Raw genomic sequence first — 22820 nt, forward strand, 5'->3', positions numbered from 1 at the left:
AATCTTGACCCCCCACCTGATAGCAATTGACCCGCCTACCTGAGGGGAAAGTGACCCCCCCACTTGTGGGAAGGTGACCCCCCACCTGAGGAGAAGGTGATACTCCATCTGAGGAGAAATGACCCTGCCGCAGCGACAGCACTAACTCTTGCTGTCAGCTAAGTTCCAGAAGGAATGACCTTCATTACAGTTATATGTTTTAGGCAAAGCCAGTGGCCTTTTTACTTTTTGAAAAAAATTCCAACAATACTTAATTCTTGGGTTTTTTTATTATTATTAGTTTTGCTCCTACTTTTGCCAGCTTCTTCCACTTGGATGCCAGAAGCCAGGCAGTGATTGCCTCTAAACAGCAAAGGAGCTGAGCCTCTTTCTAATGCTGAAATGGAGAAATTGTAGCCCTGCAGAAGTTGCTGGACTCCCAGCTGTCATCAGCCCCAGCCAGAATGGCCAGTGGTCAAGAATGATGGGACCTATAAGCCGGCAGCATCCAGGGAGCCATAGGTTCCTGTGGTATAGACAATGCTGAGCAGGCCTGGACAAGGGTGGGGAACCGGTAGCCCTGAAGAAGTTGTTGGACACAAGCTCCCATCAGCCCCAGCCAGCATAGTCAATGACCGGGGATGATGGGAGTTGTAAGACCAATAACTTCAGGAGAGTAATTAGTACTCCACCCTGTCCTATTAAAAGTATTCTGTATGAAGTAGGGCAGGTGCGGCTGGAGTTTTAAGGAGCACCTATTGTGGTTTACATAGTTTTTTTAAAATGTGTTCTTATTATCTTTATTTTGTTGGTTGGGGGAGCTGAGCATTTATTAGTATTAAATGAATCCTTTCTCCTTTGAAGATTTCTCTTTCTCTTTCCCTATTTCTTAGACTGACTTAAAAAGCAACCTTAGCATTGGCATTCACAGATGCTTACTTTTCACTCTACCTAGAGAAGGCAGGGAAAAGTTTTATGTACTCAGGTCTTTTAACATCCTGCCTCTGGCCAGCAGCATGTTCCCCTTCTTATTTTAACCATGCAAATGTGATCCAATTTGCTTGCCATGTCATTATCCCCAACGACCTTTACTTTTGAGAACCAGCTCCATCCTTGGATGCTTTGCCTGTGTCACAATTGATATTAAAATAAGCTACATTTATATTAAAATGTGGAGATTTTCCACACACACACACACCCACCCACCCTTGAGTGTGGAAGTCATGAGTTCAGTGGAAGATGTGTGAGATAAAATAAATCTAATATATGTGACAAAGGAGTTGCTCATAGACGCAAAACAACAGGATGTGCCAAATGTACTTCAGTCTGATTTTTTTCTGTGGGAGGGAGAAATGAGCTTCTGAAATGAGGTTCTGAAAGATGCCAGAATGTAAATGTGCAAGGGTTTCTATTCCTTTCGTCTTATGTAAAGATTTTTATTTTTTTAATGCTGTGCGTCGAGATGAGAGGATTGCATGCTTTCAAGAGAGTTTAGTTCTTTCTGCTTTGGAGTGAATTCTTTTATCGGAACCTTGATGTATAAAAGATGCCAGAGGTTCACAAGAAAATGACCCCAACTGTTTGATGAACCTTGAGTGATGCCTCCTTACAACTTCAGCATACTGATTTTTTTTACTTTTGAATTTTATTTTAGCATAAATAACCTTCAAGAAGAGTTGCACAACATTTCTGTGTTGCGTAAGCAACTAGAAGATGACATCTTAGCTAACTGGAATTTGCGGAGAGGGCTGGAAAGTCAAATCAAAGCTAACAGAAGAGAAGGTAAGGAAGAATATGTGGCAAAGCATCTTTCATAGCATCATAGAATTGGTAGAGTTGGAAGCGACTACAAGGGTCATCTAGTTAAACCCCCTGCAATGCAGGAATCTCAGCTACAGCATCCATGACAGATGGCTCATTCGAAGCAGCTAATTATGAACCACAGCAGGGATGGGGAACATTTTCAGAGCAAGGGCCACATTCCAAGCAACCTTCTTGACTCCATACGTCAGTGGTGGGTGGGTCCAGATGCAAAAGTGGACAGAGCAGTGAATATAAATTGTACGTTTTGTACAGTAGGCTAGTTTCTGCATACACACACTCACACACACTTTTCTATAATCCACCAGACAAGCAAGGGACACTATCAGAGTTCACAGACGCATTCCAACCAGCCAAAAACACTCAGGTGTGCAGTAGGGCCAGTGAGGGGTATAGCAGGTGGGGAAAGTTTTGAGGGCCAGGTAGACCTTGAAAGCCACATTTTGCCCTGGACTAGGTTTATCTGTCCCTGGTATAAAATGCGGGAGATCTGCTAAGTCACTATACCTCCTTCCCAGCTGATTTGGATTTGAAATAAGTTGATTACAACAGGTCTTTTTCTACAAATTGTTCAGTTAAATAGCACAAACCATTCTTTCTATTCAGTTCCCGCAGTCTGTTGCACAAAAAACAAAAAATATATATTCTGCACTGTTATTAACCTGGCGTTTCCCCCCAGACCTCTGGCTTCTCTCTCTCTCTCTCTCTCTCTCTCCCTCTCCCTCTCCCTCTCCCTCTCCCTCTATCCTTCCTGTCCCACCTTTACTTTGCACTTGCTCCAAATTATTAAATATGCAAATTATGATTCTGCATTAGATTCACAATGCATACTGATTGCTAGTAAAAAATCTAATACGTCTAAAATGTCAAAAAGTTACAAAGGAATGTGAGGGTAAAAATTATTTCAATTAAAGGGAATGCTTTGGGACAGAAGTAAGTAGCAACAATTTCCTCCCGTTTTAGCAGGCTGTTACACTACCATTTTTCATTACTGTTGTTATGTACCACCTAAACATGTACTAAGCACTTAGTTTTTAATCATTTGCAAACAACTTCATGCCTAGTAGGGTTTATAATCTAAAATTTAAGAAGTGTAAGGCTTGTAATACAGTGTTGCCACCTTATCAGTCAGTGTAAAGTAATGGATTCAGACCTGATCTTTGCATGATGCAGAGCGAGGTGGTAGACTTCTGGCTGAATATAAATGCTTCCTTGCATTTAAAAACACATACACCAACCAGTTTGCTTCAAGTGAAAAGCTAGCTCAGGTTCTAGCATAGTTTTTTCTTTGTTGTGCTTCTTTCCTACCTACAAGGATCTTGTTCTGTAGGGCAACCAATCAATATTGGGGTTTCCACAGTTGAGCACTTCAGTCCATTCTTCCACTTCAAGGTAGCCAGTTCATTCTGCTACATGCATACATGCATAAAGGCTTTGAAATGGCAGCCCAGTTATCACTTACGTAGTGAGTGTACACCAGGAGTCAGCAAACTTTTTCAGCAGGGGGTCCACCGTCCCTCAGACCTTATGGGGGGCCAGACTATATTTTGAAAAAAAAATATGAACGAATTCCTATGCCCCACAAATAACTCAGAGATGCATTTTAAATAAAAGCACACATTCTATGCATGTAAAAACACCAGGCAGGCCCCACAAATAACCCAAAGATGCATTTTAAATAAAAGGACACATCCTACTCATGTAAAAAGACGCTGATTCCTGGACTGTCCGCAGGCCAAATTTAGAAGGTGTTTTGGGCCGGATCTGGGCCCTGGCCCTTAGCTTGCCTACCCATGGTGTACACAGTCCATTTATTCTTATGTAGGGACATAGGTTGTTGTCTTACACTGAGCCAGATCATTCAGTATCCATCTAATTCAGTATTGTTTACACTACTGGCAGTGGTTCTACAAGGCTTCAGGAAGGGGTCTCTTCCCAGCCCTACCAAGAGATGCCAGGGATTGAAACAGATCTTCAGCATACAAAGTGTGTGTGCTGCCATTGAGCTACAGTCTACCCAATATTCTAGGCTAGGACACCACAGGGCTACAAGTAAGACTTTGCAAGAGGGCAAACTAGTTTCAGGACCCTGGCCAGCTCCTTGTGGAATGAGGATTAGAGGCTGGATACAATAAACCTGCTTCACCTGGAACTGGGTGTGGGACACAGCTGTGGGCAGTTGGGCTGAGGAATTTATTGATCTATCATCCAAAACTGGTTTGAAATCCACATCATGATAACTGTTGCAAAATATTTGACCTGGCAATATATCACATATTATGATGTTAGAAAAACCACGAAGCCAGTGCTTTTCTCATGATTCCTGCAGTCCATCTGAGCTCTCCTCTGCTTCCTGCAGTGGGCAACAATCCTCAGAGCAGTTTCAGACAAAAGCAGCCCACCGGGAACTTTCCTTAGTAATATAGATGGTGACGCCATGAGCTTATTGCTTTAAGGTGCCAGTCTGGTAAATGGTTGAGGGAGATGCAGGTCTGAGCCTGCCCTGTTGTTTAAGCCTCTTCCCTCCCTCCCTCCCTCCCTTCTCTCTCTCTCTCTCTCTCTGTCTGTCTGTCTCCCACCTGTTTCTCTCTTGTCAATGCTCTTTGTTTCTCCTCTTCTGCATGTGTGTGTTTGCCTGTGTCCCCCCCTCGTTATGTTCCCCGTTTTCTCCTTACCCTTGAAATCTCCCCAATTATCTCTTCTCCCCTTTGCTTTCTCACACATTTGTTTCCCCAGCCCTGTACTTCCTTATGTGCTGCTTCTTTCTTTTTCTTCTCTGCTGTCCACCAAGTCCCACTGGCAGAAAAACGGGGGGGAAGTGTTTTTATTTTCATTTTCTGGTGCTTACATTGTTGTTTCCCCCTAAATTAGCTTCCCTCCATAGTCGAAAGGAAGGGTTTTTCTTTTTTAAAGAACTTACCTCTTTGCTTGCTTGCCCTCGCTGCCTCCCTTTGATAAAAAAGTGAGAGATTGGTGGGCTGAGGGCTTGGGGGGTGAGGCTTATACATCACAATAGGGGGAAATGGAAGGGAGAGATTTAACTGGCCACCTTATGCTGAAATAGGAGGTTGGATAGTTGTGAAGTGAGAATGATGGGGTGTTTGTTAGTAAGCAGTGCACCCTACTGAATTCAATGGGGCTTATGCCCAGGGAGGTAGAACTACATTTAGTTGAACTCATTGGGGCTTCCTCATGCATTTGGCCCTCTGAGTGGAGAAGCAGATGCAACATGACACTTGTAAATTACTTAAATTATTCTTCGATTAGTTGAAAATAGACTAAGTTGTTCAATAAATTTTTGTTGTGTAAAATTTTATCTATTCTTTCTAGTTTGGCCTGGTTTATAAAAGAAATGAAATTTTTCCTGGCAAATTTTTTAAAATAAATTTTTGTTCTGTAAAATTTTATCCATTCTTTCTAGTTTGTAGTTCTAGCTGTACTTCTGCAACTTTAATTTAAGAGAAAATGTGCTAATTAAAATGTGCTAATTAAAAAATTATCTGTACTGTAAAATAACAGTTGTAACAATATGTTTTAAAAATTGTCAGTTTTAGACCCCTAAGTAGTATCAGTTGCCAGGACATTACCTCGTTCACCTATACATAGTTCCATCCTTATTTCAGACATTGTGATATATTGGTATATTACATTGCTTAGCTGGTGATATATCATATTGTTGAAAACCAGATATCAACCAAGTTCTAGTAGGGAGCCTGAGGATGTAACATCCACCTTGGACCGGCCCATAAAAAGCAAGTCTAGAGTGAGAGACTGGGGTGATGTCCGCTGTTTCCAGGAAGTCTTCTCATTGTGAGACTTTTATGGGTGAGCAGGACCCTGCATGAGAACCTGGAGGCTGAGGAGGAGGGTTTGTCAGCAGGAAAATGAATTCATATTGATTTGGTATTGATATTGATGTTGGTATTGGACCCCTCTGACCACATCAAAGTCTGTCAGTCAGTTGACTACTTTGCTGCATCATGGTAGACAGAAACAGTCATGTATATTATGTACGTCAAAAAATATCTACCCACTAAGGCATCTCAGAATCTGCAGCAAGCATGGCTGAGTTCTGAGCCCTGAACAAAATATGTTTGCATCGTTCCCCCATAATTCTGTCCCTTTGAACTGTTCATAGAATCATAGAATTGTAGAGTTGGAAAGGATACTGAGGATCATCTAGTCCAACCCCCTGCAATGCAGGAATATGCAGCTCTCCCATACGGGGATCGAACCTGCAACTTCGGCATTATCAGCACAATGCGCTAACCAACTGAGCTATCCTCAGGATATTAGAAATGCCTGCAGAACACTCATTCCCACTGCTGATTTCTGAGATTTCCTGAAGTAATGCCCTTACAACATTCAGCCTTCTGTTTTAGTCATAAGGACTAACAACTTGATTTTGTAAGAAACTGCTGAATCCCGCACCTGGTTTCATATTATATGCACTTTTAGCACATGCACAAAATCACAGAGTATGTACATGTGACAGCAGTAAGAAGGGAGTAGAGATCTGCAAATAATGGTACACTCGTTCCATTGAATGGGTACTTTAGTTACAAAATATATTGGTGGTTTTTCGAGGCCAGAGCAGGAAATTCCAATGCAATTATATAGATTAAGCTATCTTCTTCTTTTTTAAAAAATAGAGGAAACCCTATCTTCTTGGGGAGAACAGACGTCTTACATGAGCATTTGTTTAAGAGACCAGGGTGGTTTGGAGTTGCAGTTGGACCAGCTGTCTCATGAGGAGCTTAAGAGAAAGGTATTGTTTTCCTGTTCCTTTACAGTCGTCCAGTATTTCTTGGGCATGCCAGCCTGCTTCTTTGTTTGGAACTCTGATGTGGGTGATTTTTGGAGGATTGGGTCCAGGGAAGGACCTGCATGATCTATAAATGTACAAGAGGCAGTTGCAGATTCCAGGCATCAGGACAGACTAATCTGTCCATAATTCCTGACTGGAGCTGATGGGAGTTGTAGTCCAAAACATCTGGGGAACACCAGGGTGGGAAAGGCTACTGTAAGTAATATGCACTCTGCCCTGCCAAGCCACAAATATGCTGTGCCACTAAATGCAGTTTCTGAATACTTTTCAAAGGTATCCCAACACAGAGCACATTCCAGTAATCCATATGAGAGCTTACAGTGCACAATACATCTGTTTTTCTTTAGAATGCTGCAAGATTCATGGGAGTTATTGAAATAAGAATTGTTCTTTCTCTGCATACCAAGGACCATTGCTCACATCCTGTGGTTGTTATGATTACAGATCAGAACCACATTGTGTACCTATTAAGAACTGTAATGAGTTTACCTGTTACAACTGTAATGTATTTTTTCTTCAGAAGTGCCATTGCCCTCAGGTCCTTATTGCAAGCCTGCCATGGGCATCTTCTGTAGTTATTACTGTCATTAGCTATTTTGGAATATTTATTGGTTTGGTGGTATGTCTTAGGCTTGTTAAACAATTCATTTTAAATGCATCCAAAATTACTGATTTAAAATAATTATTATTTAATTGTTAATTTAATGTTGTATGTTGTATATTGTATTGTTTTAATTATGGTTATTGTATATTTGTCTTTGGGCTATTCTGTTGTTAACTGCTTTGAGTTGAATTTTGTAGAAAATGTGGCAACAACAGCCAGCCACCATCCCCATCATCATCTGGTTGGCTGCATTAAGAACGAGATGTTTGATCCAACAGGCTCTTCTCATGTACTCAGATTCTTAACTCCCTGTCATGGATTTCTTGGGGTATACACTCAGTGGGGGGGGGGGAGGGTGCATACACACTTCAAACATGAACAATTTCAACTGGCAGGCAATGCACACCTACAGTGTATCTTTTAAGAAATTGGTTGTTGAAATCATGATGTATGAAGCAGGCTGAAGAATGTTAAGAGCTTCCAAAGTCTCTAAAGGCATCCTTTTGCTTTTTCAGGTTGCTGAACTCCTCTCAGTCGTGAAGGAGCTGCATTTGGCAAATCAAAACCTAAAAAAAAATCAACTTGAAATCTCCACATTGGACATTGTGGCAAAGGAAAGTCAGGATACTCTAGACCAGAGTGAGGTGAGACTTAGTTTCCTGGTGCTGCTAAAGCTGGTGGAAGTGCAGCTTTATTTTAAAACATGATTTCTAGATACAGTAGTACCTCGGGTTAAGAACTTAATTTGTTCTGGAGGTCTGTTCCTAACCTGAAACTGTTCTTAACCTGAGGTACCATGTTTTTTTATGGTTCTGCTCATACTGCTTCCAGAAGGTGGTACTAGGGCAGAGATGGGGAACCTGGTGTCCTCCACATGTCATTGTACTACAATGCATTGTACAGGCATTGTACTCTCATCAATGCCTGTTATCATGGCCAGAGATCAGGGTTGATTGGAGCTGTAGTCCAACAATAACTGGAGGGCACCAGATTCCCACCCCAATGTTAGATCTCTGCTTGACCATGTCTCATTTACACTTTTAGATTCCATAGAGCTTGGTTCCCACCCCATCTCTTACTGTTCAGCATCTACATGAAACCATTAAGTGAGGTCAACTTGGGAATTAGAGTGTGGTGTTAGCACTAATTCAATGACCCAAAATTCTGGTTCATCTCATGTAAGACAGTTGAGATGTTACAGAGGCTCAAATGGCTTGGTGGAGTGGAAGGTATTTGGGCATTGAGGAGTCCAGTCGCTGGATAGAGCTGAGGTTGAGGGCTGCAGTCTTGGGTTTTCAGTTCTTAAGCTTGAGAGCCCTTTGTTACTGGGTTCAGATTGAGTGCCTCCATAGTCGCCTCATTCTTGGTATCTGTGTCCAGGGTCCTGCTGGAAGGTGAGGCTGCAACATTCTTAATGCATTATTGGCATGGCACTGGACCCCACATAGCCTGATACTGTGTGTGTGTGTGTGTGTGTGTGTGTGTGTGTGTGTGTTTAAAAGGGACTCTGTTAACTTCTGGTTATAAGCATACTGGAGGCTTCTGAGTGTCTCCCCACATTTTTGTCTTGATCTGAGACCCCCAATACTGGATCTGGGTTTTTACAAGGTAGCTGTTTCTTAAAGTAGAGGCATTGCTTTGGGGGAGATGTTTGCTGCAATTTGCGCTGCTCTCCTCAAGGGGGTACTGTTCCCCTGCAACTGTCAACAGAAAACAACAACAGTGGCATTTATATAACACTTTTGAGTTTTTTCAAAGTGGTTCACATATAGTATCTAATTCTACTCCTTAAAAAGAATCCTGTAAGTCTGGCCAGGATTTTGTGTGTATGGGTTTTTTTTACACATTTTTAATCCAGTTTTTCTCAAAAACAATGAAGCTTGCAGCCAAGAAAAACCAGGTAATAAGAACACAAAGGGATTAAGTAATGCCCTAAGTTATTAATTAATAATACAGATAAATAAAGTCTATACAAATTTCAGCAACCACACCTCAATCAAAAATCCAAGTAGATGGAGTGGGAGGAACAAAAACCAGCTTTCATGAAAATGAAAGGCCCCAAAGCCTTCTCAAAGAGCCAGGTCTTAACCCTATGTGCTTGGACTTGATGGGCCTCCCTGAGGATGCCATTCTGTGGAACTGGCATGGCAACTGAAAAAGCTCCAATAACTACTGGATACCTAGCAAACTTAACTGAGAAAAGTATTTTTTTTAGTTTTATTTCTCAGCCTTCTACCCCACCCCTCATCATAAATCATAAATAATCTCAGGGCGACTAACAGCAGTTTAAAATACAATAGAATTGGGGAAGGGATATGCTGGGGGTTTTTTTTGGATATGCTGGGGGTTGAATCTGGGGCCTTCTGCATGCAAAGCAGATACTTTTACCTCTGAGTTGTGGCCCTCCCCTGAATACACAAGTACTTCTGCTACACCAGGGATGATAAAATCTCAGGACCGGGGACCCATTGTGACCCTTCAGGCTTCTCTGCCCTTGGAATTTCCCCAAGGCTTTTCCATATGTCACACTCCTCCAGGCACAGCTTTGAACCCTGAGTGTCCTTGAGCTCTGAGAATGCCAGTGGCTTGCAGGCAAGGTAGAGGCATTCTCAGAGCAAATGGCCACATTTGAGCCAGAAACAAATATTCAAGGAGGGTGCAAGGAAGGGTCAGTAGGTTGTGTGGCCTGGGGAGAGTCCTAAAGACCAGCCAGAGAGTCCTGGTAGGCTGCATTTGGTCCCTGAGCCTGAGGTTCCCATTAGGATAAACTATGCAATGGTAAGAGCATGATGTAGTGGTTAGAGTGTTTGACTAGGACCTGAGAGACCAGGGTTTAAAACACTGCCCAGCCATGAAACTCACTAGGTGATCTTGGGTTAATCACAATCCCTCAGCCTAACCTACCACACAGGGTTGTAACAAATGTAAAATGGGGAAGAAGAGAAACATGTACACCACCTTGAGGTCATTGGAGGAAAGGTGGGATATATATGCACACTGTTCAGTAGTGCCTGTAGCGCCTGTCTTGGGAGATTGTGTTGCCATCTAGCCTCTGCTTAAATGCCTTCAGAAATCTGTCAGGGATGCTGTCATTGCAATGCAGATCTGGCATTGTTGATGCAGATGGTCACCAAGATTGCTTCCAGGTCTGTGAGTCTACAGTTCAGTAGGAGACCATGGAGCAAGGCCTCAGAAGTTGCATGGAGCTTGCAAAAGAGTAGAGATGGGGGAAAGACAGATCTTAAGGTAGACAGAATAAATGGTTTTCAAATGGGGTTAGACAGATTCTTGGATAGATTTATCAACAGCTATTAGTTCCTGGTAGCTAAATGCAACCTTCAAATTCACAAGCAGTTTGTCTATGAATACCAATTATGGGCTGGGGGGAGGCAGCAGCGGATGATAGTAGCCTTCATGCCCTGATGGAGGACTGTAGAGGCATCTGACTGGTTGCTCTTGAAAAAAATGATGTTGGCCAAGTGTTCTCCACCACTCATTTCAGCCTGTTCTAATCTGATATCTAAAGGTAAAGGTAAAGGGACCCCTGACCGTTAGGTCCAGTCGTGGACGACTCTGGAGTTGCAGCGCGCATCTCGATTTATTGGCTGAGGGAGCCGGCGTACAGCTTCCGGGTCATGTGGCCAGCATGACTAAGCCGCTTCTGGCAAACCAGAGTAGCGCACGGAAACGCTGTGTACCTTCCCTCCAGAGTGGTACCTATTTATCTACTTGCATTTTGACGTGCTTTCGAACTGCTAGGTTGGCAGGAGCAGGGACCAAGCAACGGGAGCTCACCCTGTTGCAGGGATTTGAACTGCCGACCTTCTGATCGGCAAGCCCTAGGCTCTGTGGTTTAACCCACAGCACCACTTGCGTCCCTATTCTGATATCTAATATGGCCTTAATCCCAGAATCTGCATGTTAAATTGTTGTTTGGGGGGAATATTGGCTGAAAACATGCTTTCCTCTCCTCCACCCCCCCAAATGTTACACAGTGGTATCACAGTGCTTCTGGCACTAGTGTGCAAAACAATCCTATTTCTTCTTGAAGAGTAGCACACACACACACACAAATATATGTATTTTTATATTTAATGTCTGTCCTGGACATTTGATAGCCCTATATCTTTTAGCAAAATAAGAGAAACTGGAAAAAGAGAAAGCTGACGGCCCTTCAGGTGCTTACACGGCTTTCTCCAAGCTAAGCACCCCAGTTCCATCAACGTTTCTCCACAGGACTGCACTTTTGACCCTCTTCATTGACTTTTTCTGAAGTCATTTGTCTAAATCCTTGAAATGCAGTGCCCAGAACTGGAAACATACACATTCCTGGGTTATACCTACATATCCTGTAGGCAGTTTTTTGTAGGAGTTTTGGGGGGTATTTTCATAGAGAAGGAAGGCTTAATGCCCTTCCCCTGTTCTGCAGCACAACAGTGCTGATCCAGATCTCTACCCTTGCTTCCTCAAGGTGCTATGAACACCTTTAAAAACAGCAGGGGGATGTATTTGGGGGTCTCCATCATCACATCTAATTTGGCCCTCAGCTCTGTACAGCATTGAGTGTGCCACCCACATTGAATAAATATTAGAATACTGAATTGGTCAATTTCTGGGTAGTGGGGCTTATTTTAACGTATTGGAATCTGCTTCATTTGGTGCTGCCATGGGATTTGTTCATTCCTCTCAACCAGCACATGATGCCCATCAAGATATAACTCTCTGAGCCCAGGACTTTCTCTTGGCTGTTTTAAAAAATGTATCATTTTTTCTTTCTGTGAAGACAGCAGAAACACAATCCTGCTAAGCCCCGCTGTAGAGTCTTCCTAAGTCATGTCTCCCTTGGGTTGCCGCAGCTCTGAGCTGTATGGGGTGCCTTCGGGCTCCAAAAGAGAGATAAAAAAGGTTGTTTTTCTGCTGTCCTCTGAACATCTGCTTTCAGATGTGCTGAGTCCTGCCTCTGGGACTCATGGGATCTTTGCAAACCAAGCATATCAACTATTCATTTAGGAAAAAACACATTCTCAAGGTTTTTCATTGCCATGGGATGATTTGAAAGAGGAAGCTTTATCCTTCGTAGACCTCCTCCTGGCCTTGAGCCACATATTTTACATTAAAAAAAATAATGGTCAAGCATTAAAAGTCTCTTCCTTGGGGTACAGCAATTTCTCCATCACTCAGAAGCTAACACTTGAAGTCTTGAATGCAGCTCTATGCTTGCTTGCTTCTTTGGTGGCCTTTTAAAGTCGATCAACACAATTTTAGTAACTCGGTGCTTGTCGGGAAGGAGCTCTTAGTGACTGTATGCTTTCTTGTATCAAGTTTCAGAGGCAGCATGCTTCTGAAGACCATTTGCTGGGGAACAATGGTGGGGGGAGGTCTCTTGCCTTCATGTCCTTCTTAAGTGCATAAGAGCCCTGCTGGATTAAGCCAACTGTCAGGCCACTGTTTATACACTTGGAGTTTTATCCAGTGTTAGTTCTACTCCAGGAAGACCCATTGGAATCAATGGACATGACTATCAGGTCCACTAATTCCAGAAGGTCTACTCTGAATAAAACTTAGTTGGATATAATCCTTGATGCTTTTTTACTCTCTTAGGTAATGTATGAAGCTAGCCTTAAGAAAGAGCAATCTGAGGTCTTAATAAAATACCATATTTTTCGCCCCATAGGCCGGGCTCCCACGGCTTGCGGAGAGTTGCCTGCATGTCGAAGGCTGGGCGCGCTGAGCTCAGTGTGCCCAGACTTTGCACAGCTCTCCGCAAGGCGCGGGAGCCCGGTGCTGGGCTCCCACAGCTTGCGGAGAGTTGCCTGTACTGGGGGCTAGGGTCGGGGGAAGGTCGGGCTTCCCCTGCCCCAGCCCCGCGCCTGGGGGGGAAATAATTTTCCCCCCTTTATTCCCCCCCCCAAAAAAACTAGGTGCGCCTTATGGGACGGTGCGTCCTATAGGGCGAAAAATACGGTATTTTTCTTTTCAGTAAACTGTTTATCGCATGACCCAAAACTCCCATTGGCTCTTAATAGTGGGGCACCAAGGTCCTGGCACCCAGGCCTTCTCATTTGTCCTTTCAGGCTGTTTTGGTGCAGCCATGCCTATATATGATTTTACCTGTGAGGCAGGTAAAAACACAGCTGTTGCTTGCAAGCACAGCTAATCAGCTGTTTGTCCATGTGGGCAAAAGCAGTTCATGCGCCATCATTATTATGTCAGGTGACTGACAAGTGAGTGCTCCCCATTGCCACTAGAAATGTGAAGTCCTGAGGGGAAAGATGGGAAAATGGAAGAAAACTAACCCCTCATTTCCGTCCAACCGCTTTTTGTCCCCTCCAACTGAAAAATGTTGGACTAAGAAGTATTTTCTTTTGGAATGAATGATGAATAAAATGTCTAAGATAATACATTCATATCTTTACACCTCCAAAGTGAGGACTAAAAACTATGTAATAGGAAGACTTTTATGTAAGATTATGTACAAAATTGGATTATTACCGTTTCTGTACCCAGAGGACACTGAGTTGTACACTGAGACTACAGTTGCCAAATGCAAGACCTTTGTTGCAAGAGAAGGAAGAAGGATTCAGTACCTTCTTTGCTTGTGGGCTTCCTCTTGGATATTTGGTGGATCTGCTTCGGTCTTCTTGACTGGGCCTCCAAAGACCTGGAGGGGGGTGAAAGTACAGAGCAACACAAAAGAACAGAAAGTGTATGTAATACTTTCAGATTAAAATGCATGCAATACTTTCAAAAGCTGCACAAAACAGAACAGCCTCAGGTATTTTGGTTGAGTAATGCAGTCTGGGATTCTGCCAAAATACATCCCTCCTGCAACATGCAAGGCAACTTCCGAGCCTTCTTCTTGCTTACTTCATATACCTCAATCTTCTGCAGTTTGTGAAAGAAACTTTTCTGTGTCTGAAAATACACCAAATCAAGAAATGTACCAACATGTGAAAGGGAAGAGATGCTTTTAAAAAATTAATAGAAGTTGTAGTAGTTGTTGTTGTAGTAGTACCCTGCCCATCTGATTGGGCTACCCCAGTCACTCTGGGCTGCTTCCAGCAGAATATAAAAGAACACAACTAAACATCAAACATTAAAAGCTGCCTTCAGATGTCTTCTGAAATTCATATACCGTAGTTGTTTATTTCCTTGAGATCTGACAGGAGGGCGTTCCACATGGTGGGTGCAACTACTGAGAAGGCCCTCTGCATTGGGGGAACTGCCAGAAGGCCCTCCGAGCTGGACCTCAGTGTCATGGCTGGACAATGGGGGCAGAGATGCACCTTCAGGTATAATAATAATAATAATAATAATAATAATAATAATAATAAAAAATTTTATTTATACCCTGCCCTCCCCAGCAAATACCAGACTCAGGGCGGCTAACAACCAATTAAAAAAAAGTTGATTTGAAATACAACTTAAAAATAAGATTAAAATACAACATTAAAACAATTAAAACATTAAAATGCAGCCTTATCACAGGAGGAGAGAGGAAAAAAGAAAGTGGGGGAGGGAATCAAATTGATTCTAAGCCAAAGGCCAGGCGGAACAACTCTGTCTTACAGGCCCTGCGGAAAGAAATCAGATCCCGCAGGGCCCTGGTCTCATGAGACAGAGCGTTCCACCAGGCCGGAGCCAGTGTTGAAAAGGCCTTGGCTACTCTGACTTCCTTAGGGCCCGGGACCTCTACGGTGTTGCTATTTATGGACCTTAAGGTCCTCTGTGGGGCATATACAGGGGAGTATACAGGGCCAAGACCATTTAGGGCTTTAAAGGTCAGCACCAACACTTTGAATTGCACTTGGAAATTGTACTGGGAGCCAATGTAGGTCTTTGAAGACCGGTGTTATATGGTCTCGGCAGCTGCTCCCAGTCACCAGTCTAGCTGCTGCGTTCTGGATTAATTGTAGTTTCTGAGTCACCTTCAAAGGTAGCCTCATGTAGAGTGCATTGCAGTAGTCCAAGCAGGAGATAAACAGAGCATGTACCACTCCAGCAAGACAGTGTGTGGGCAGGTAGGGTCTCAGCCATTGCTGTTAGACAGCCATCCTGGACACAGAATTAACCTGCGCCTCCATGAACAGCTGTTAATCCAAGATGACCCCCAGGCTTCGCATCTCCAGTCAAGCCATTAGTTTTTAGAAATTCTTGATAAATGTGCTGGCAAATAAAAATAATAAAAAGAAGCAGAAACTGGTAATGATAACTCAGAAAATGACACTGATTAAATTTTATGTAGTATACATTGAGTCTTCTTCTTCCCCCCTCCCTTCTTTTTCTCAGCTCTTTTTATGGAAATGAGTGCTTTATGTCTGCTTCACACTGTGAAGGCCTGGAGGAGATGTAATGATTTTCAGAATGCACAATAACTTTCTTTGTTTTTACTATAATGTTGATGTTTTCTTCTGTTTTTTACTTTTTGCTAGCTCTTCATAAACCAAAGAGATGCTTATGTTTCTTACAGTTTGGCAGCTTTTGTAACTTTTTTTTAAAAAACAACAACCCTCTAAATTTATTTTGTAATTATTGTATGTCTAAACTGTACTTTGAATATACAAAACATGGTAATTTTATGACATACCAAGTTATGCACAATACATTTTTATGTTTCTAAAATAACAAAGTGATATTTGATCTGTAAAGGGTGCTAAAGAATGTATTGAAGATTTTTCAGTTTTCTCCAAATTTGTGTTTTGCGCTGGGGGGAAAACCTATTTCTCCCATGGCTTCAAAATTTATCACTCCCCTCCCCCACCCCCCAGTTAAATGTGGGCTTGCATGCGGCGTGGGTGACCAGATCTATTTTTCATCCATGGTCTGCTCAGGGATCCAACTCCTTGCTCTTGGTTTCTCTCCTGGTTGCTCCCACTTGATTGACTATAGGCCATCCTTGACAATGTTTCCACCCTAAAAGCAGGTTCTTTTAATCCCAGATAACACCTGTGCAGGATAATGAATTCTTCTGCTGGCTTTAAGCCCATTAAAGCAGCTTCCTGATTCTTTGAGTTCAAAATCATTTGTCAGAAGAAGAGAATGCAGCTGAAAAGAGCTGTGTCGTGTTCCCATGGTGCTTCCTTTAGAACAGGGATGGAGAAACCTTTTCAACCCAAGGACTACATTCTCGTGTTGGGAACCTTCTGGGGAATGCATGTCAGAGACAAAGTGGGTGGAGCAATGGATATGGCTCTTACTTTGAATAGTCGGCTGTATTTAAGCTTCACAAAAGTCAGAGGTTTATATTTGCATAGTAGGGTTGCCATACGTCTGTTTCCCCCCAGAAATGTCCTCTTTTTCAGGTTTAAAATGTCTGTCTGGGTGGATTTTTTAAATTTGGCAGAATGTCCAGGTTTTTTTTTTGTTTGGTACCATTACAGGTCTTGTGTGGTTGTTTTGGGTTGTTTTTTGTTTTGCTTTTCTGCCTGTGGGATCTCCCTCCAAGCCCCCCTGGATCACCTTACCCAACTTCTCTTCCCTCTTCTGCTGCAGGGATAGACAGGGACCAGCTCACTTTCCCCTCTTCCTTATCAACAGTTCCACTTCATACTTCCAGGAATCTCCCAAGAAAAAAAAAAGCAGGCAGGGGAGGGAGGCTGCCAGGGTTTGCACAGCCACTTCCTGCCAGTCAAGAGCCTGCCAGCCACCCCTGCCAGCCAATGAAAGTTCTGACCATTCATAAAAATAAATACTCTTGCCACACTCCATCCCAGCCACACACAGGCACCAGGAATCCAAACCTCTTTCTTTCTCTTCCCCCCAGCATGTCAGTTTCCCCGTGAAATATACAAGCTCCTCTTGGAACTGGAGCAGCTGAAATATTATTCTTGTGGCCCTTGCTCTCTTTCCTGCCCTCTCCATCCCTCCAGCTCCCAGCACAATGCAGCCAGCAGCAGCCACATGCTGACATGAGATGCATGTTCACTGGCTCTCGCTGTCTCCCTCCCGCCCTACCAACCAGCCCTGCTTTACTCTGCTAATCTGGAAGGTATCAGGTGTGTGTGGAGGGGAGGATGTGGCAGGAAGAGAGAGATGAATTGGCCCAGTTTGGGAAGAAGCTTTCCATCCGGTGTGCTCCAGGCACTTAGGGCATTTGCAGACTCTGCTCGTTTCACCACTTCCCCCTCCCAACCTCAACCCGCCTCCCTCGCCAGCATTGTAAGTATGGCAAAGGCACACTAACTGAGTGGACTCTGTTTCGGCAGCACATTTCATGATTGGGAGAGGATTTTTAAATTTTGATCCCCCACCCCACCCGTTTCCTCCCTCTCTCCCTTATTCTACTCTTTGCGAGAAACACACAGGCACCTCACTACTTTCACGCCTCCAAAGGTAAGTGAGTTTAAAACAACAACAACAGTGAGAGCAATAATAACCCCCAACCCCTGTTTTATATTGTTGATGCCAGAAGTGGGGAGCAGGGGTGAGATTGCAAAGGTGGGAAGAATACGACAAGACCAGCCCACCCAGAGCTGAAAGTGAGGGACAGTCAGTGCCTGGGTAACTTTGGCTCCTGATTCTGTCTAACGAGAACTATTGTGATGCTTTTCTTGTCAGGTGCTAGTCAGTCTAGGAAGAATAACTATCTCCAAGTTTTAATTTTGTATCCTCGTCATAATCCAAATTATAGGCAAGCAGCATGGTAGCTTGGGTTGTTTGGAGGGGTGGGGGTAAACAAGGACCAGAATCTGCACAAATTGGAAATCTGACCAAAAAACTAATTGAAGAAAATGCGAACTTCCATAACATTTAACTTTTGAGAGCTGGCTTCTGGAAGATATTAATGTGCTATTTATGTGGCTGTTGTAATTAAAACAGAACAATATAAACAGCCAACTTGCCACATTCGGGACTTTTCCATTTCCACCACACATGCCTTATGGCACCACATGCCTTAAAACCCAGTGGGATTGCACAACTGGGAGTATTGGGAGGGAAGTGGTAAATCAGCAGGATTTTTAAATTCAACTAACACAATAGAAAATTTCTTTAGGAGCTGTAGCAAAACCTTGCTTGGTAGCCCTGGTTTATTTCTATATTTGAAAGTTAAGAATATTGCCACTAGCAATATATCACAGCTTCTATAGCCTACATATAGTAGGGGTATTTAAAATGAGAGACATCATAGTGATCCATAGTTAAAAGTAGAAGTTGGCAAATGTGTCCTCTTTTTTGCTCTTCAAAATATGATAATACTACTACACATACACCCCTTCATTCACACAAGCACATAACATGCTCATAGTTCAATGAAACATTCCAGCAGGGCAAATGCACTGAAGCAGGGTGGGTAAGGAGATGTGGCCAAAGGAGAGTCCTGAGTGCTAGGTGTGGAGCCTTGAAGGTTGCTCCTGGGCCTGAAGTTCCTAAGCCCCCTTCTTTAGAACATGTAAACTTGAATGCTTGAGGGTGTTCTGAAAAGCTGACATTTAGTAGGCCATGATCTACTGAGAACTTTTTCCCAGCCAAATTCCTTGCACTCTGCCCAGGTAGTATTTTGCCCAAAGGTAGATTTGGTCTTGTGCTGCAAAGGAGCATGGGGTGGTGGGGACCCCCTTTTTAAACAGATGAAAACCAGCCTATTGGCCATTGGACAGTGAAGGCAGGGGCAGGTTGGCAGACTGCATCCAGTTTTCTTTCCCTTGTGCAGATGATCAGAGCATTTGCATATATGAAATGACTCTCTGTGCAACCCAAACTATTGGGTCCAGAGAGAGGAATATGCATGTCAACTCAATTTGATGATGTGGTGCCCCGTGCAAATCCCACACATTTGGGAGTTTCTTCCTGTGCATGTAGTGCTGGATCAGAGCATGGGAGCATGTTCTGATACTTGTGGCTCCCCATCCATCCTACCCATACCATAAAAGGCTGAAGGATCAATAATCCCATAAATATTTGAACCCAATATCTCTTTTGGCTACATAAATTTGGTCAAGCTTAAAAAGTTACAGTGGAACATGTCTTTTTTATTTATAACTGCAGCAGAAGTTTTAAAAATGAATTTTCAGCCTCAGTAAGAAAATGAGTAGACAACCTCAGTTAGGTTTAAGCAGTGCTTTGTGACTATTGCCTTAATTCATAAACTAAGACACAGAAAGGCAGCCAAGCTAGTTTGTTGGAGCAAGCACAAAAAAGAGTCAACAGGCACCTTAAAGACCAACTGATTTATTGTAGCCATCAGATGCATTAGACAAAATGGGCCCTAGTCCTTGAAAGCTTATGCCATAATAAATCCAGTCTTTTTGGTTCTGAGATATTGGTGGAGAATAGATTCATAGCCTTGTTAGACAAGTACTGAAACTGTTCCCCCATTGCCTGCCATAAAAATAGGAGGAAACACTAGGCAACCCACAGACCTGGCATGTGCCCAATCTTGGCACTTGAATGTCATGCATGCTAACAACCCAATCTAACACATGCTTGCTTGGAAGTTAGTCCCCAGATTGAAGCTTTAGCTGTTGTGTGGTGTACATTTGGTCTTAGCCTTATGTCCAGCCTTGTATTTTTGGGTGGGGATTGTGTTGCTTGAATTATTCAACAGTTTACATGCCACCCATCCCATCCGCCCATGATTTTCCAGTTCCTCTCCTCCCCTACCACAGCTTGGCTTGTTCTTCTCTGAACAGGGGTGGTAAGTGAAATGAAGGCCTCCTTCCTCCTCCCAGGGTCTGACGTGCTGCTATGCAGCATTCCAGATGCAAGTAGACATGGGAAATCAATTTCCCCTAGGGCTACGGCCACCACTTTTGGAGAAAACCCAATTTCCCAGATTTATTTGCATCTGACACACTTTGCAGCAGCATACTAGATGCTGGAGCAGGGAGAGATGCCCCTCTCACTTTCTGCCAGTGAAACAGCTTCATAAGTGAATAAGAGGGAAAGAAGAGAGAAATTGGGGAAAGAATGAACTGGGATCTGACTGTGTTACATCATTGACTAGGATCAGAACAGGGTTTGAATTGATTTTTGAATTGACTCAGATCATGCCGAGCAATTTACTGTCTCCTTTTGAATGGTGTAGTTCAGCTTAGCCTGATCTTATCCAATTCAAATTTGGGAGAATTCATCCCTTGCTTGAAGTATCGGAGTCCTGCATTGCTGACAGCCAAGGTCAATATTCATGAATTTGAATTGATTGCTTTTTAAAATTGGTATCTTTTTGGATCTTTTTGATGCCCTCTAATCTAATGTTTGTTACTCTATTCCAGGCATATTTTTTTTTTCAATTTCATTTTTTTAAAAACAAAAAAAGACATGACTTATTTGTACACGTTTCATATCACCAGATTTTGTTTTGCGAGCGCTGCATTTTTCATATCATTCCATTCATTTGTGTAGTTCCTTGAAAGAACAGAAGAAAGTCGGACTCTGACAGAAGCTTTCAATGACCAGACAAACAGCCAGAGTGGCCAATCTACTGAGACACCCAATGAGGTGGGATTTTTGTCTAGTGTATTTAAATAGTTTTAATAGCCCTTTCCTTTTGGAATATACAGGTCTGAGCTTCAAGTGACTCAGTAAGTTTACCCTTGTAGAAATTTGGTTGACTTAGTTTGTGCTTTGGCTCACTTCAGCTGCCCGAAGCTATTTGCTCTGCAGGTAGTCCAAGGTTTCCAATACCAGCTGCACTACACTGAGATCTCTTCTGGCAATAGAGACCTTCAATCGGTTACTTTGTTCCATTGTTTTCCCTCCTATTACTATATTTCACCATGTAATGGTCACATTTTTGTGTGCTGATTTTTCACTTCCAAAAAGGGTACGACCATTATGAGGTGAATTATGGTAAGGCGGTTGGAAGCTGGTGAGGTGGCTGGAAGCTAGCATGTCCCAGAGTGCGGGTCCCTCACAAACCTATCCCCTCCCCCTCACATACCCCCGCCCACTCACACTGCCCTCATCCAACCCGCCTCAGAAGGAAAAATCCTCATAGGCTCGTTCACCCACATTCAACTCCTTGCCATCCAGCTGCTTCTCCTCGAACTCAAGCCCATCCCTCTTTCTCTTCCTCATGCTGGGTCTGGGACTGTGCAAGAGAGGCATGCAGGCAGCACCACAAAATTTGGCCAAGGCACCAGAGTTGTCCACAGGGAGAGCGAGAATAGAGGAGCCTTGGTGATCACAGGCTGCAATTTTCATGTTTTTCGCTTGACCTCCTTTCCAGCACTGCCATAATCCCTCCTCAGAGCCGTCACCTCTGCCCCCTGACCATGTACAGAAATATACTGGTACCGATAATACGCATGCTGAGAATTACCCCTGCAACTATTATGTGGAGGAATGCTCTGGGACCAATTTCAGGGTCTGATAAAGGGGTGTGCGATTATTACACAGTGGTGACCAGTATTCAGTGAAATACTTTAGTGCTTATCCTCCCCACTGGCCTCTTGCTCAGTGTCCATAAGTTGGTAACTCCATTACTTTTGTCCTGGCCATCTTTGCTTAAGTCATTGTTGGGGAACCCCTGCACCATGGACCTAATTAGGCCCAGAATTTGATCCATGATACAATTTCTTCCCAAGCCACACTCACCTGCTCTACAGTTAACATAATGTATGACATCAGGTTTGGGGAAAGTAAAGACAGGGCTCCCTGCTGAAATGAAAGCAGCGTTTGCAGACACTCTTGATCAGCTGATCCAATGGCATGTGCAACACCTGCTCCTTTACCAGTGTGGTTTGAAGCTGTGCAGGCAAAGGAACAGGGCGCTGCAAGTGCAAACTGGTCATCTGATTGATTTCAAAGAGTGCAGTTGACAGAAAACACATCACCTGGCATCATGGTTAAATCAGGTGACTGACAAGTGGGCAGCTATGCCCAAATGTCAAAATGGTTCACAGGGCTTAAGTCATAGGACTATAAGAAGTTGCCTTGTACCAAATCAGAACACTGGCATATCTGGCCTACTGACAGCTGCTCAGCTGTCCACAGACACGAGTCATTTCTAGCCCTACTTGGAGATGCTGAGGTTTGAACCTTAGATCTTCTGCTGCAGCCTTTCTTACTAAATGGAAGAGGTGTCAGAGTTATGAGCAGCACAGCCTCCAACAATCATATCAACAAGTGTGGTGAAGCAGGCAGTGTGCCAGGTTACCTGGAGGAACAAATACTTCTTGCCTTGCATAATTAATTGGACCCTCTGGGAGCCCCTGCCTAGTGAGGTATGACTGGTAGCTCACCACCTTTTGGTGGTAGCCGCCCAGCTGTGGAGTGCAGAAAAGTGACTTTGTAGTGGTGAAGATATTTTGGACATTGGTTTTTTGTTTTTTGTTAAAAATAACCCTTTAAAATTGGGTTAAAATATTGTTGCTTTTACTCAAGAGTCTGGAATTGTTCTTCTCAGCTCTTGGAAATTTTTTTTAATAGGGCACTATATGTTCTTATTTTTATGGCTTCATAATTGCATTTTAATGGTTTACTATTGTAAGTGGCCCAGCACATGCAGTGCTGTTAATAAATAATGGGTTGTATCCAACTACATTTTATTCAGGATAGACCCAGTAGAATCAATGGACCTGAGCTAGTAATATCCATGAATTTAAGTGGGTATACTCTGAGTAGGGCTTGCATTGTATATAGCCTAAT

General features: G+C 43.2%; 1 protein-coding gene across 7 annotated transcripts in view; it reads left to right on the top strand.

Moving 5' to 3' along the window:
• CDK5RAP2 (CDK5 regulatory subunit associated protein 2) overlaps positions 1-22820 on the top strand; it is a 133317-nt gene that overhangs the window by 54771 nt on the left and 55726 nt on the right. For 5 of the 7 annotated variants that reach the window (XM_053374094.1, XM_053374091.1, XM_053374098.1 and 2 more), the window contains exons 16-19: positions 1634-1761; positions 6453-6568; positions 7748-7876; positions 20574-20669. In XM_053374094.1, coding sequence (XP_053230069.1) covers positions 1634-1761; positions 6453-6568; positions 7748-7876; positions 20574-20669 — 469 coding nt within the window. The remainder of the gene's footprint in view (positions 1-1633; positions 1762-6452; positions 6569-7747; positions 7877-20573; positions 20670-22820) is intronic. The other 2 variants (XM_053374095.1, XM_053374097.1) reach the window with 1 other exon arrangement.

The sequence above is a fragment of the Podarcis raffonei genome, chromosome Z, assembly GCF_027172205.1.
Source record: "Podarcis raffonei isolate rPodRaf1 chromosome Z, rPodRaf1.pri, whole genome shotgun sequence".
NCBI lineage: Eukaryota > Metazoa > Chordata > Lepidosauria > Squamata > Lacertidae > Podarcis > Podarcis raffonei.